The sequence below is a fragment of the Haematobia irritans genome, chromosome 2 (genome assembly GCF_050003625.1).
Source record: "Haematobia irritans isolate KBUSLIRL chromosome 2, ASM5000362v1, whole genome shotgun sequence".
NCBI lineage: Eukaryota > Metazoa > Arthropoda > Insecta > Diptera > Muscidae > Haematobia > Haematobia irritans.
The window spans coordinates 155,335,756-155,352,977 of NC_134398.1; the positions used below are offsets into that span (position 1 = coordinate 155,335,756).

At 28.5% G+C, this 17,222-nt stretch overlaps 1 protein-coding gene across 1 annotated transcript; it reads right to left on the reverse strand.

Moving 5' to 3' along the window:
• Positions 1–259: 259 nt before the first annotated feature.
• Spn28Dc (Serpin 28Dc) lies at positions 260–13,371 on the reverse strand. The gene is made up of 2 exons (XM_075296690.1): positions 12,328–13,371; positions 260–1,660 (listed from the first exon to the last, which is right to left on the reverse strand). Exons 1-2 carry the CDS (start codon positions 13,068–13,070, stop codon positions 493–495), a joined length of 1,911 nt encoding a protein of 636 aa, XP_075152805.1. The 5' UTR covers positions 13,071–13,371; the 3' UTR covers positions 260–492.
• Between the last annotated feature and the right edge of the window lie 3,851 nt (positions 13,372–17,222).

The window sequence follows — 17,222 nt, forward strand, 5'->3', positions numbered from 1 at the left end:
GCGCTGCTCTTGATCAGCGCGTCCGAGGTGAGATCTTATCAGTTGGTAGATCTCCTATAGTTCCATAACCTTGTTATTATTGTATGATTACGCAGGCGCCGCTCGTCGCCAGCGTAATCTGATCGGAGAGAGCAAAATCGGTTCTATCTCAACCAGTTGATTCAAATAGACACCGTATTAAATAAGTTTATTCCCCTTAAGTGGTATTTAGGTATCTACACTATCCATTCTACGGAATTAAATTAAACATCACAATGTATCCATTATAAGTTTGAATTAAATACAGAGTCATTTATTCTTGTTAGAAAGCTAATTGAAAGTTGCGATTGAATGTTTTATACTAAACTTAATTATTGATATTAAAATACTATTTATATATTTTATAAGTTAAATTTACAAATATTAAAATTAAAATAAATTCTAAAAAGAACAACAATTTCTTGGACTATTCTAAAAAAGAAGATAAAAACATCTTTACGAACTGATAATAACCTACAACTCCGGCTTGTTAATGACTCCATAGAATAGGGGCAATTTGGTAGCATCATGACGTATCACAAACAAAAATGGAGCATCTCCACGGAAAACCACATCGGTGCCGGAGCGATGAAGATATGCAGCAGTAGCAGCGGCAGCTTCCGTACCCTGTTCATCGATAGCAATGTCAACTTTATGGACAATTTCATCAACAAATAGGTCTGAGCGGTAGGTGTCTTGTTTGAAACGATCAATTTCGAGATTAGCCAAAGCCTGGGCATTAAGTGTATTAAGGGTTTGTCGTTTTTCTATGGAATGTTGCATTTCTGGGGAACTTTCAGTAACGGGAACGGTTGAATTTGTTTCAATTTCACCAAAACGACTGGAGAATGTTAAAGCCGGTTCATTATATCTATCATAGAATTGGGTTTTAAAAGGTTTCCCTTTGCCTCGGTCTCCCGTACGTTCTGGAGCTTGTGCAAAGACATTAAGTATGGGAGCAAATACAGGTGACGTTGTAAAAATAGGTTTTGAAGCTGATTCTGAAACTTTCGAAACTGGATTTGATCTACTTGGACCAACACCTATTAAACTCAAATCACTTTGGACCACATTAAATATATCGGAGACACCCATATGTCGTAAAATTTTTTCCACATTCATTTTGCGAACAAAATGCATTTTGGGAAACAGCATAACAGTCGTTTTAAACACCATTTTGTCTATCATTTCATTAATTTTGCGTGCATCGAGGACACTCATCAATCCTTGAAGTTTAAGTCGCGTTGAAGAATTCGGCTGTATAACATACATGGTAGTCTCGTTCCCTCTATATGGTAAACCTATAATACGACAATCATATTCCTTTGCATCGTAATAGGGAAATACACCTCCAGTTGCCATAAAATTAGCTCGAATGGGTGGACTACTCGTACCATCTGGATAGAAATTTTCCTCTTTAGTCGACCGTGGAAAGAATGGAGTTTCCCACAAGCCTCTGAAATACAAAACGCTTGCTAGTACAATTTTGGTTGTACTCGAGATGTCGTTCGTGATAATATCTTTGATTTTTCCTCGTGTACTCTCATTCACCCAGTTATTGATATATTTCACGGCTTCAGAAGATTTTCTGCCAAAATCCAATTGTGTTAGTTGTGAATCATAAATGGAACTCACCACTTGACTGAAATAAGAGAATGGAGAAGATAAACAAATTAAAGATTTTTTATATGTACACTAAAATAAATTTGGCAGTAGATTTTTTAGGTCGAAAACCTTAGTTGTTAGTACCTTTATTTTGTATTTATTTTAAATAAAATAATAATAATAGATCTTTCAGCTATAAATCTGCTAGAACAAAAGGGAAAGGAGAAATCAAAGACTTATTCCTACACACAAAAAATTAAACCCACCATAAAGGAAAATGTTTCTTTTTTAGAAAATTTTAGCTAAAATATTTTAACAATTTTTATATTTTATTAATAAATTAAATAAAGTTAAAATTTTTGTCAAGTTGAAGAAAATTTCTTAAATAGAATACATTCTATTCTGTTGTTCATATATGTACATAAATTAAGTTAAAAATTGTTAAATGTCTTTTTAATTTGAAGTTCAAGGCGGACACAATTTAAGTAAAATTTTCTATGAACACTAAGCAAATGTACTCATTTTAGAAAAAAAAAACATGAAATATTTTGTGTCAAATTTAGTCAAATTGTCTACTTCCTTTGTACAAATCTTTTTTTATCATATTTAGTTTATATTATTAAAGTAAGCAAAAAATAATTAAAATAAGGAAAATCTTCTCATATTTGATAAAAATTAACAAAAAATCAATTAATTTTTATGAAAATAAGGTAAAACCGGCCCTAGAACTTTTTTATATAAAACTTTTTATTCTCGTTTTAAGTTCATGTCGTTATAGTAAGTAAAATATTATTAAAGATTGGGAAATTTTTTCACAATTTCACAATTTAATTTTTTTCATCAACTAAAATAAAGAAATTTTCGATAACGTTTTTGGCAAATGGCAAAATTTTCATTTTACATTTTTGAATTGGTCCTAGAAATTTTCGATGACATTTTTCTAACGGTAAAATAGCAAAATTTGCATTTTACATTTTTTAATTTATTGCCTTAAAAGCGAATTGTCACATAAAGGTGAGTATTAAGTTCAAGTTTAAGGTGAGTATTAAGTTCGGGTTTAGCCGCTAATTTTCACTAAAGTGAAAACTAAATCAGTAAAAAAAAGTCATAAAATTATACATATTTGTTGCAGATTTCATTATAACTTGATGGGGTATATCCCAAAGCAAATTTTCACAAAGTTTGTATTCCTTAAAATGTATTAATAAAGAAAAGTAATCGTGAAAAATGACGATTTTAGCGGCTAAACTCGAACTTAATACCCACCTTTAGCCGCTAAAATCGTAATTTTTTCACGATTACTTTACTTTAATAATCCATTTTAAGGAATACAAACATTGTGAAAATTTGATTTGGGATATTCCCCATCAAGTTATAATGAAATCTGCAACAAATATGTATAATTTTATAACTTTTTATACCCTTCACCACTACTGTGGTACAGGGTATAATAAGTTTGTGCATTTGTATGTAACGCCAAGAAGGAGTAATCATAGACCAACCTTTTAGTATACGGATCGGCTTGGAATTAAATTCTGAGTCGATTTAGCGATGTCCGTCTGTCTGTCTGTCCGTCTGTCTGTCTGTCTGTCTGTCTGTTGATGTATTTTTGTGTGCAAAGTACAGCTCGCAGTTTTAGTCCGATTGTCCTAAAATTTGGTATAGGGTCCTGTTTCGGCTCAAAGACGATCCCTATTGATTTTGGAAAAAATCGGTTCAGATTTAGATATAGCTGCCATATATATTTTTCACTGATCTGGTCATAATTGGTGTGTATATCAACCGATCTTCCTCAAATTCCGTACATCCGAATATTTTATGAGTCTCGAAAAACTTGCAAAATATCAGCAAAATCGGTTCAGATTTAGATATAGCTCCCATATATAGCTTTCGCCCGATTTACACTCATTTGCCCACAGAGGCCAATTTTTTGCTCCGATTTAGTTGAAATTTTGCACAGGGAGTAGAATTAGCATTGTAGCCATGCGTGCCAAATTTGGTTGAAATCGGTTCAGATTTAGATATATCTCCCATATATAGCTTTCGCCCGATTTACACTCATATGACCACAGAGGACAATTTTTTGCTCCGATTTAGTTGAAATTTTGCATAGGGAGTAGAATTAGCGTTGTAACTATGCGTGCCAAATTTGCTTGAAATCGGTTCAGATTTGGATATATCTCCCATATAAAGCTTTCGCCCGATTTACACTCATATGACAACAGAGGCCAATTTTTAACTCCGATGTAGTTGAAATTTTGCACAGGGAGTAGAATTAGCATTGTAGCTATGCGTGCCAAATTTGGTTGAAATCGGGTCAGATTTAGATATAGCTCCCATATATATGTTTTTCTGATTTCGACAAAAATGGTCAAAATACCAACATCTTCCTTGTAAAATCGCCACTGCTTAGTTGAAAAGTTGTAAAAATGACTCTAATTTTCCTAAACTTCTAATACATATATATCGAACGATAAATCATAAATAAACTTTTTCGACGTTTCCTTAAAATTGCTTCAGATTTAAACGTTTCCCATATTTATACCCTTCACCACTACTGTGGTACAGGGTATAATAAGTTTGTGCATTTGTATGTAACGCCAAGAAGGAGTAATCATAGACCAACCTTTTAGTATACGGATCGGCTTGGAATTAAATTCTGAGTCGATTTAGCGATGTCCGTCTGTCTGTCTGTCCGTCTGTCTGTCTGTCTGTCTGTTGATGTATTTTTGTGTGCAAAGTACAGCTCGCAGATTTAGTCCGATTGTCCTAAAATTTGGTATAGGTTCCTGTTTCGGCTCAAAGACGATCCCTATTGATTTTGGAAAAAATCGGTTCAGATTTAGATATAGCTGCCATATATATTTTTCACTGATCTGGTCATAATTGGCGTATATATCAACCGATCTTCCTCAAATTCCGTACATCCGAATATTTTATGAGTCTCGAAAACCTTGCAAAATATCAGCAAAATCGGTTCAGATTTAGATATAGCTCCCATATATAGCTTTCGCCCGATTTACACTCATTTGCCCACAGAGGCCAATTTTTTGCTCCGATTTAGTTGAAATTTTGCATAGGGAGTAGAATTAGCGTTGTAACTATGCGTGCCAAATTTGCTTGAAATCGGTTCAGATTTGGATATATCTCCCATATAAAGCTTTCGCCCGATTTACACTCATATGACAACAGAGGCCAATTTTTAACTCCGATGTAGTTGAAATTTTGCACAGGGAGTAGAATTAGCATTGTAGCTATGCGTGCCAAATTTGGTTGAAATCGGTTCAGATTTAGATATAGCTCCCATATATATGTTTTTCTGATTTCGACAAAAATGGTCAAAATACCAACATCTTCCTTGTAAAATCGCCACTGCTTAGTTGAAAAGTTGTAAAAATGACTCTAATTTTCCTAAACTTCTAATACATATATATCGAACGATAAATCATAAATAAACTTTTTCGACGTTTCCTTAAAATTGCTTCAGATTTAAACGTTTCCCATATTTTTTTAATAACATTGTGTTCCACCCTAGTGCATTAGCCGACTTAAATTTTGAGTCTATAGATTTTGTAGAAGTCTATCAAATTCTTCCAGATCGAGTGATATTTAAATGTATGTATTTGGGACAATATATAGCCCCCAACACATTTGACGGATGTGATATGGTATCGAAAATTTAGATCTACAAAGTGGTGCAGGGTATAATATAGTCGGCCCCGCCCGACTTTAGACTTTCCTTACTGGTTTTTTACTGATTTAGTTTTTACTTTAGTGAAAATTAGCGGCTAAACTCGAACTTAATACTCACCTTAAAGGTGAATACTATGTTCGGTTTTCGAGTTGAAAATCACTTTATTTTCGCGATTTCTTTTCCTGAAATATTAATTATTAATTATAAATGAAAAACATATTCTCATAATATTTTGCCGAAATTTAGAGGAACAAGAAACTGCGCATAAATTGAGTTAATTTGTATTAATTGAACTGTTTTAATAAAGTAACCGCGAAAATTTCAACTCGAAAAGCGAACATAGTACTTACCTTAATGCGAAATCTACTAGAAGAAATTTCGATTGTTTTCAGTAGATGTTCAATGTGGAAATATCAACTGTGTCGTACACAGAAAAAATTACTAAAATATTTCCAATTAAAAAGTTGATTGAAATACTACAATTGTTTTTTAATCAAATTAATAAATATAGTCAGTAAAGGAAATTAAATCTTTCACGTTTCAAATTAAAATATTATTTATCTAAATTAATATTTTTATTAAATAAAAATATTTCCAATTATGTACTATAATTGAAAACACACCAGTAGCGCAAATGTAAATTAATTATAGAACATTTTAGCTAAACTGTATTACAAACGCCGATATCATAATAACAAGTAAATAATTCCAAAAAAAATTAGACATAATTACTTTTTTTCTCTTGTTAAAGAAAATTTCGTAATTTGAAGGAAAACATTGGAGTTAAAATTGCTTCATTTGTCTATTATTTCTAGCCGTTTTTTAGAAAAATTTTAGAAAGATTTTCATCACCAATCCTATGTAATGACTAGTACATGTTAATGACAATTAAAGTTCGTTGATTGAATTAATTGCCCTTCCGCTTTATTATCAACCAACTGGTGGAAGTATATATTTTTTTTATTATCGTATGTATGTGTGTATGTACATTTTGCCATGTGTTAATCTAAATGTTTTGATTACCCTTCTGACAAATTATTTACAAAAATAATTAAAATTAACAAAACGACACTCGAAAAAAAATTCTGTAATTTTTCATTTATAATATTAATTTTTTTAATTTTGCGGATCAGGAACACGGTTGCCACAGTTGGTAGAATACTACCAAAACTTGTAGATTTTTTATAGAAATAAAATTTTGATAAAATATCCTATAGAAATAAAATTTTGACAAAATATCCTATAGAAACAAAATTTTCTATAGAAATAAAATTTTGGCAAATTTTTCTATAGAAATAACAATTTGGCAACATTTTCTATAGAAATAAAATTTTGGCAAAATGTTCTATAGAAATAACAATTTGGCAAAATTTTCTATAGAAATAAAATTTTGACAAAATTTTCTATAGAAATAAAATTTTGACAAAATTTTCTATAGAAATAAAATTTTGGCAACATTTTCTATAGAAATAAAATTTTGACAAAACTTTCTACAGAAATAAAACACTCAAAAAAAAGTGAACTCTCTATTTCACTAAAGCTAATTTAACTTTAGTTTAGTTCGTGGAATTATTATGTTTGGAGAAAGTTTCCTTTACTCTAATAATTGTTTGCGCACGTTAGTTAAATGAACTAAAAAACGGGAAAAATATATACAAATTAAGAATAAAGATTTACTAAATTCGTTTTTCTCACAAAAGAGTTCATTATTTCTTTAAATTTGTACTTATTTTTGTCATATCGGCGTGATGCCAGCGTTTGTAATACTATTTAGTTAATATTTTATAAAAAATTTTCAAAATTTTCTAAACTCAACTATGTAAATGTTTTCGTCCTGGTGGGTTCTCTGTTTTTTCAGTGAATGTTGACCAAATTTTCTATAGAAATAAAATTTTGACAAAATTTCTATAGAAATAAAATTTGGACAAAATTTTCTATAGAAATAAAATTTTCTATAGAACTAAAATTTTGACAAAATATTCCATAAAAATAAAATTTTGAGAAAAATTTCTAAAGAAATAAAATTTTGAGAAAATTTTCTAAAGAAATAAAATTTTGACAAAATGTTCGAAAAAAATAAAATTTAGACAAATTTTTCTATAGAAATAAAATTTTGACAAAATTTTTAATAGAAATAAAATTTTGACAAAATTTTCTATAGAAATAAAATTTTCATAAAATTTTCTATAGAAATAAAATTTGACAAAATTTTCTATAGAAATAAAATTTTGGCAAAATTTTCTATAGAAATAAAATTTTGGCAAAATTTTCTATAGAAATAAAATTTGACAAAATTTTCTATAGAAATAAAATTTTGGCCAAATTTTCTATAGAAATAAAATTTTGGCAAAATGTTCTATACAAATGAAATTTTGACAACATTTTCAATAATTAAAATCATTAAACATTTTAATTTTGGTGTTGGTCCATTTCGTCAAAGTCCATTGTGAGTAAGTTTTCCCATTTTAAGGCTGGCTGCGAAAAACTAGCGAATTTTTTCCATTTGTGGTACTTTTTTCGAGTTGAAAACTGACGTTTATAGCATGGCGCCATTTGCAATGTGAATTAAGAAATAATTTATTTATTAAAACTATTTGTGGGTTTATAACGCAAACACGAATCATATTTTTGTTCCGAAAATATACAAAGGATCAAAGGAGTAGCAGATCAATTGCCCAAGGAAAAATAAAATATTAATGTTGTAATAGCAAGTAGCAACCACCAACTTAATTCAATATCGCTCCCTGTTACCTAAATAAACACCGCTTTCTATAATATTTTTTCGCAAGAATGAATATAGTACCGGCCTTTAGGGAAGCAGTAACTTTCCCATGTTGGTGCAATCTAAATCGTTAAAACATTTCAAATTCGAGACATTTACAATTCAAGGGATATTTATACACCCAAACAATTATCACTATAGAATAGATCATAATTGCAATATTATACTTGTAAAATAAAATAATAAGAGATTTCATCGAAGGTTAGGTTAGGTGGCAGTCCTATGTATCAAGCTCACTTAGACTATTCAGTCCATTGTGATACCACATTGGTGAACTTCTCTCTTATCACTGAGTGCTGCCCGATTCCATGTTAAGTTCAATGACAAGGGACCTCCTTTTTATAGCCGAGTCCGAACGGCGTTCCACATTGCAGTGAAACCACTTAGAGAAGCTTTGAAACCCTCAGAAATGTCACCAGCATTACTGAGGTGGGATAATCCACCGCCGGTCGTGGGTTCGCAGGAATCGAACCCACGACCTTGTGTATGCAAGGCGGGCATGCTAACCATTGCACCACGGTAGCTCCCAAGATTTCATCGAAGAAAAAAAAATTTCATAATAAAAAAAAATTATAAAAATCATCAAAATAAGATTTTTGTAAATTTCGTAGATTTTTGGTAACATTTTCTTCAAATTTTGGTACATTATTTTTGGCCGTGGTCAAGAAATGATGAACTGGTGGTTGCTGATACAAACAATAAAAAAATTAATTGATGTAATTAAACATTTGATTTGATAAAAAAATTGATTGTGTCAATTATTTATTTTTTTTTAAATTAAATATTTTGCCAAATTCAATTATTCATTATAGCCAACGTTTCTTATCAAAGCAGCTGTAAAAAGTTTGCTATTTTAGCAAACCGTTTACCTTTTCAGCAGATAAAACTGCTAAAACCACTATTTTGCTCTTGCAAACGACTTTTTCTTTTAAGTGTAATTAATTCAACATTTTTTTATATGTTTTCATAATTTTCAGCCGCATTTCCACCGTAATCTATGACGCTGATTTTTAGTATGACAAATGATGAATCGCTATTTTGAAATTATCAATAACTACTAATTTTAAACAATTGATTTGTTTTCAAATAATTCAGCAAATTTTTATATGGTCAAAGTAAATAAAACCTTTTCGTATTTCTTTTAAAATTGATAAGAAGCATTTAATTGAACTCTTATTGGGAAAAAAATATCAATGAATATCTGTAGACACATAGAATGTCGCAAGTTCCTAACAAAATGAGTAATACATCTACGTAGAAAATACATACAATATAAAAAAAATGCGACTTCCAATTTTAACAAAAGGGCTACAGTTAATTGGCTTAGTCCCAGTTTACAAATTAATTAAAGTCGAAAACCTGAAAAGTCGACTTTTCCAAAGTACATATATTCCAGATCATAGAATATAACATAGAAAAAAAATTTTCCCATTTTATTTCTATAGAAAATTTTGCCAAAATTTTATTTCTATAGCAAATTTTTTTCAAAATTTTATTTCTATAGAAAATTTTATTTCTATAGAAAGTTTTGTCAAAATTTTATTTCTATAGAAAAAATTTTTCCCCATTTTATTTCTAAAGAAAATTTTGTCAAACTTTTATTTCTATAGAAAATTTTGTCAAAATATTATTTCTATAGAAAATTTTGTCAAAATTTTATTTCTATAGAAAATTTTGTCAAAATTTTATTTCTATAGAAAATTTTTTCAATTTTTTCAAAATTAAATTTTGTCCAACTTTTATTTCTATAAAAAATTTGGTCAAAATTTTATCTCTATAGAAATTTTTGTCAAAATGTTATTTTTATAGAAAATTTTGTCAAAACTTTATTTTTATAAAAAATTTCGTCAAAATTTGTTCTCTATAGAAAATATTGTCAAAATTTTATTTCTATAGGAAATTTTGTCAAAATGTTATTTCTATAGAAAATTTTGTCAAAATTTTATTTCTATAGAAAATTTTGTCAAAATTTTATTTCTATAGAACATTTTCTCAAAATATTATTCCTATAGAAAATTTCGTCAAAATTTTATTTCTATAGAAAATTTCGTCAAAATTTTATTTCTATTGAAAATTTCATCAAAATTGTATTTCTATAGAAAATTTTGTCAACATTTTATTTCTATAGAAAAGTTTGTCAAAATATTATTTCTATAGAAAATTTTGTCAAAATTTTATTTCTATAGAAAATTTTGTCAAAATTTTATTTCTATAGAAAATTTTGTCAAAATTTTATTTCTATAGAACATTTTGTAAAAATTTGACTTCTATAGCAAATTTTGTCAAAATTTGACTTCTATAGCAAATAGTGTCAAAATTTTTATTTCTATAGAAAATTTTGTCAAAATTTTATCTCTGTAGAAAATTTTGTCAAAATTTTATCTCTATAGAAATTTTTGTCAAAATTTTATTTCTATAAAAAATTTTGGCAAAATTTTATTTCTATGAAAATTTTGTCAAAATTGTATTTCTATGAAAATTTTGTCAAAATTTTATTTCTATAGAAAATTTTGCCAAAATTTTATTTCTATGGACAATTTTGTCAAAATTTTATTTCTATAGACAATTTTGTCAAAATTTTATTTCTATAGACAATTTTGTCAAAATTTTATTTCTATAGAAAATTTTGTCAAAATTTTAGTTCTATAGAAAATTTTGCCAAAATTTTATTTCTATAGAAAATTTTGTCAAAATTTTGTTTCCATAGAAATTTTTGTCAACATTTTATTTCTTTAGAAAATTTTGTCAAAATTTTATTTCAATGAAAATTTTGTCAAAATTTTACTTCTATGAAAATTTTGTCAAAATTTTGTTTCCATAGAAATTTGTGTCAAAATTTTATTTCTTTAGATAATTTTGTCAAAATTTTATTTCAATGAAAATTTTGTCAAAATTTTATTTCAATGAAAATTTTGTCAAAATTTTATTTCTATAGAAAATTTTGTAAAAAATTTATTTCTACACTCATAAAAAAAAGTCTGCTAAAAACAGCAGTCGATGTCTGCTGTTATATTTTTGTACTTCAGGGCCTAATGAACAACAATTTATAAAATTTTTAGGTTATAAAATTTTCCCAAAAGCATATTTAAGAACCATAAGTAGTTTTTGGTATATTTTTGCACTGTAATGTACTTACAAGCTCCTAAATACGATCAGCAAACATTTTGTTTGCTGTTATGTCTCAATTCGATAAATATTCAGATTTTTGGTCAAATACTGTAGATATTCATAAAATATTTTGTTAATTATATTAGGATAGCTCCTAAGTTGACATTTTTATTTATTTTAGCCAAAATAAAACATGTTTTAGTGTAATCGAGCTTAAAAAATAGCAGGAAATGTTTGATATTTCAGCACACAGTGACTGCTGTCCCTTTTTCAGCAGACTTTCTGCTGTTTTAGCAGACTTTTCTGATGTCCCTACTAACAAATTTCTTTGGGTGTATAGAAAATTTTGTCAAAATTTTATTTCTATAGAAAATTTTGTCAAAATTTTATTTCTATAGAATTTTTTTTTTTTTCAAAATTTTATTTCTATAGAAAATTTTGCCAAAATTTTATTTCAATGAAAATTTTGTCAAAATTTTATTTCTATGAAAATTTTGTCAAAATTTTAGTTCTATAGAAAATTTTGTCAAAATTTTATTTCCATAGAAAATGTTGTCAAAATTTTAGTTCTATAGAAAATTTTGTCAAAATTTTATTTCTATAGAAAATTTTTGACACCGCAATGTTTAACCGATTTGCTTGAAATTGGAAATCTGTTTTAGATCCGTAAATAGATGTGGCGCATATGGTGTGTATCGATCTATGTTTTGGTATCGCCCATATAGGCAGATCCCCCGATTTGACTTCTTGAACGTTTAGACACTCCAACGTTTATTCGATTTGCCTGGAATTCACAAACTTGTTTAGTATATGTCATCAAATCCAACTGAAATTATATATATATATATATATATATATATATATATATATATATATATATATATATATATATATATATATATATATATATATATATATATATATATATATATATATATATATATATATATATATATATATATATATATATATATATATATATATATATATAACCCGAGACTTTCGGCCGTATGTACTTGTCTATTCTGAGTTTTTGCTATGACGATATTCTAACACACGAATTTCTTTGAGTGTAATATAAATTAAAACTAATTAAGCAAAATATTATTAACATTCTTACCTATAATCGGGATTCAAAGAATATCCGGTTTGTACAAATAAGCCATTAGCCACATTGATTGTATGTAGAATATTATCCGGTTTGCCTGTATTAGATACACCTCTTGAGTTCGTATTCATACTGTAACGCCATTTAGGATGATTTCTTTCTAATGAAGCCGCATTCAGAGCATTAACATCAAAATTTTCCATATCGTACAACATCGAACCAAACAGTTCATGATATTTGGAGGGATTTCGTTCGAGTTCAGGAGATTTATCAAGGCCAATCAATTTTTTCAGCTCTTGATAGCTTTTGCCCCTGGAGCCAAGCATAAGTAGAGATAAAGCTGACATAATGGAGAGTGGTGAGAAGACTTCACTTTGTGCCGCATACGGATCCAATTGGTTTATTTGTTGAGCAATGTCATGTCCGAATTGAAGGACATTTTCAGCTATGACTTCCGCATCAATGATTTCGCTTTGACTATTCACCAGTGAGGGAGGGGTGAAACCATTTGCACTTGAACTAGAGAATACAGGAGTCGACTGGAATACCGGCTTCGTAGGAAATGTCGAACTTTGAGAAGTAGGTATTGGATATGGGGAGAATATCGGGGACCCCATATTTTGACCATTTCCCACATTTAGAGGATTTGAATTTATTTGTACATGCAAGTCATTACCGGCAGCTTGCGTTTTGTTTATTTGGCCAAAAACCAATAAGGCAAATATGAATATGAAGTTATTTAAAATGCTCATCATTAACTGTTAGCAAAATGTTTTGCATTGATTTTCGAATCGTTTACTGCGATGAAACCAAATAGAAGCACCAAAAAAACAAACAAACTCGTTCAAATAATGCTGGTATGGACCAGTCTAGTTCGTTAATTTTTTTTTTTTTGCGGTTTAAATTAATTTTACAGTTTTTATATTAAAATAAATATGTATATATGTGTGTTTACGTTTTTTTTTTTGTAAATTTTATTCGACCTTATCACATTCACGTGTGTTACTCTGCGCGTAAGCCAACCATAACTATTCAATCGTTTCTCCCTACTAAACACCCAACCAGTTAGGCTTTGCAATTTAGCCGGACTTAGCAATACACCAGTGTTGCCAACTCCAAATTATTTCTATTGAAATTTCATAATAACGCCTTTAAAAAATATGAAAAATAATAAAATGACCATTTGTGTATCTGAAGTAAAGGCACTGTTCAACTGTATTTGATAATGGTATCAAATATTTGTCTGGTACCCTCAGAAAAAAGACAACGAAATTTTTTATAGCTCATTCAACTTTACATTAGTTCATGGAAATTACTTAATCTTAGTTAAATTTTTCTTATTTTAATTATTTTTTGCTTACTTTAATGGCGTGAACTAAAAATGAGAAAAAAGGTTTTATACAAATTAAGTACACAATTTTACTAAATATGAAAATAGTTCACATTTTCCTAAAATGGGTGAAGTTTTCTGAAACTTTATTTATAAGTTTCTCAAATTAGGAAATTTTGCTTAAATTGTGTATGGCTAGTACTTCATATACACAGAAAAAAATTTCACGAACATTGTTTCAATTAAAGTTTTAATTAAGTTTTAAAAAATATTCAATTAAAAATTTAATTGATTCAACAAAATTTTTAATTGAAACTAAAATCAACCACAAAAATAATTTTTTAATTGACTTTCAATTAATTTATTAATTGATACTATCGATTCTGTGATTGAAGACATTCCAATTAAAGCATTAATTGGATCAATTAATTTCGTGATTGAAGACAAAAAATTTTTTTGTGTATAGCGCTAAAATTTTTCTTCCAAAATATGAAATTTTATTTAATAACAGAAAAAAATTATTATTTTTAATACATTTTCTTCAATTTGACAAAAATGATTAATTGTCATACAATTTCGAAAGACTAAATTTAGAATGTGTACACAGAAAAAATATTATAATTCATTTACGAAATGAATTGATCCATTTTTTCTTTAATTTTTATTGAAATGTCTTCATAAAACGAAAATGATATTATCAATCACAGTTTTAATCGGTCATAAAAAATATTTGATTTGAAAATTTCAATTGATTTTTTAATTGATTCAATTACAACAATTTAATAGATGTTGATTGCAAAAATCAATTAATTTTTTTAATTGTTTCAATCAAAAATTTTATTTATTTATGTCGATTATAAAACCCAGTTTTTTATTTGATTCAATTAATTATTTAGTTAAACTTTAATCCAAATTCGAATTAACTTTTTAATTAAATCAGTTAAACAAATAATTGAGTTTTGCAATCGACATCGATTAAATTGTTAATTAAGGACAATTATTGTTTAATAAAAACCGCGAAAATTATTAAATTATGAATTAATTGACATTGTGTTTTTTTTTTTTTGATAAAAAAACTGATGACATCAATTAATTTTTTTATTAAAAATTTAAAAAAATCTATAATTTTTTTTAAATGACTTAGCCTTCCGAGTTTGATTAAACAGTTATTTGTATTAATTAATTTTATAATTAAAAATTTTCAATCGTTGACCTAATTGACTATTGTTTCGAGTTTGATTAATTGATTAAAAAGTTAATAAAAATTAAATTTTTTAAATGAAAAAATTTTCAGCTTCAATTAACTTTTTAATTGGAATTATTTTGGTGATATATTTTTCTGTGTGGCATTTCATAGTACTAAAGAGCGCCTGACATGTATCGCAACCAACTTCAGGTTGCTCTCATTTCAAATTCGCTAAGAGATTTATTCCAGCGACAGTTCATTCTTTTATTTACAAGCTTACAAAAGCATTTCGATCTATTGCATTCAGAAATAAAATTATTCGCGAAGGATTTCAAGGGTAATAGTGTGATTGCTTCATATTTGGCTGGAAGCCAGGCTGTAGCCTTCCGGTATTTATGAAAAAATATTAAACTAAACTTGCTCATGAGCTGAACATATAGCGAGTACGGATGCAACACTTATTGAAAATAGTCCAAACCCATTTAAGTTCCATAAAGTCCAAGAGCTCACCTATGCACAAAAATGGTTAGACTGGAAAGAGCCAAGGAGTTGCTTCGCTTTCGCGAAAGTGGCCAATTACCAAATATCTCCGATAATCAAATTGTGACCAATGAAATGAAAAATGGCAATGAATGAATGAAAATGCAATGAAAAATGGCAATAGCGTGGACCGCCGTAACATGCGATGGTCGTTCAACACTCGTAATCCTCGACGGTGGGATCAAAATAAATGAAAAATGGCAATAGCGTGGACCGCCGTAACATGCGATGGTCGTTCAACACTCGTATTCCTCGACGGTGGGATCAAAATAAATGCTGAATATAATAATGAAAATGTCCTAAATACAGTATTCAGCCACAATGAACTGAATAGTCTAAGTGAGCCTGAATCTTAATCGGACTTTGGAAATTCCATTTCTCCCCAGTTCTAATAATTTATAAATGAAGCAAATGTAAAACAGTTGTAAGTAAAAATTAAAATCCACAATCAATGTATATTTAAATATTAGATTAGAAAAGGTAGGAAAAACCCCGACAAAACGTCGAGAAAACAAATGAAATAAACTTTTTTTATTTGCGTTAAGCCAAACAGCCCATTAAAATAAATAAAAATCTGATAAAAACTAAGGGGTCATAAAATTAAAACATTAAAAAATAGAGCATTTTACTTTGTTGCACTACGTATAAACTACCCTGTATTACACCGCTGGCAAACTTTTTGATGTTCACTTGAGACTTGGATTGAACCCATGACCCTTTGTATGCAAGGCGGACATGCTAACCTTTGCACCAAAATGGCTATATATTTATATGTATAGTGAAGTGTTACTCCTTATATTCAATATGATCAAATCCAAGAATTCATCCACACATCTATAGAGAATTGTCACAAATTGGCAACACTGTTCAACGGATCTCTTTCTTGATCGCTTACTCTCTGTTATCGTGTTGATTCGTTTGTTATTGTTTTATTTTTTACGTGAGAGAAATGCTAAAAGAACTCGTTTGAAATTCGCCAATGGGAAAGCCCGTACACCCTACCTAATGCTGTGAATATTTTTGGTTTTAGATATCGGCTTTGTAATTATTTTAACTCAAACGTATATAAAAAACTATCTGTAAGAGGTTATAAGCTTTAACTATAATCAATTCATGAATATTTTTTTAAGAATTGTTAGGATCTGACTTACAAATCGTTTTAAAACTTTCCAAATCAATAATTAAAAATTGATTTTGAAATCGAAAGTCATGAGTCATAATATTAAGTGATCATGTGGGAATATCCCACATGTGGTCTCTCAATAAAACCCTACTTAATAGAGGATTCATATCCCAAGGAGGGTAATAAAAAGCCGGTTCATCTCTAAGTTCTATAGTACTCGCCACTGATAGGATTCGTACAAAGGCATATGATTCAGCTTTATGTTCGATGACGATTTGGAAATTCCTTTATTTCACGTCGTAGGAATAAAAACACAAATGTATAGGCATGTAGATAGGGAATGTGCAAATTGAAATGTAAATATTTCCATTAAAATTTATTTCGTTAAATATATTTTTTTTACATTTTATGGAATTTCTCGCCCCATGCTCGCCTTGAACAAAGGGGATCATTCATCCACCCCGAAATAAGGCGAACGTTGACTAGACAAAATTCAGAAGACTATTGAGGAGAAAACATACACACAAAACAATATTTTTTCTCTTCAATCACGAAATTAATTGATCCAATTAAGTTTTAGTTGAAATTTCTTCAATCACAGAAATTATAGTATCAACTAACAAATTAATTGATTCAATTAAAAAAATAATTGATTCAATTAAAAAATTAATTGATACTATTAATTTTTGTGATTGATTTTTGTTTCAATTAAAAAATTTGTTGAATCA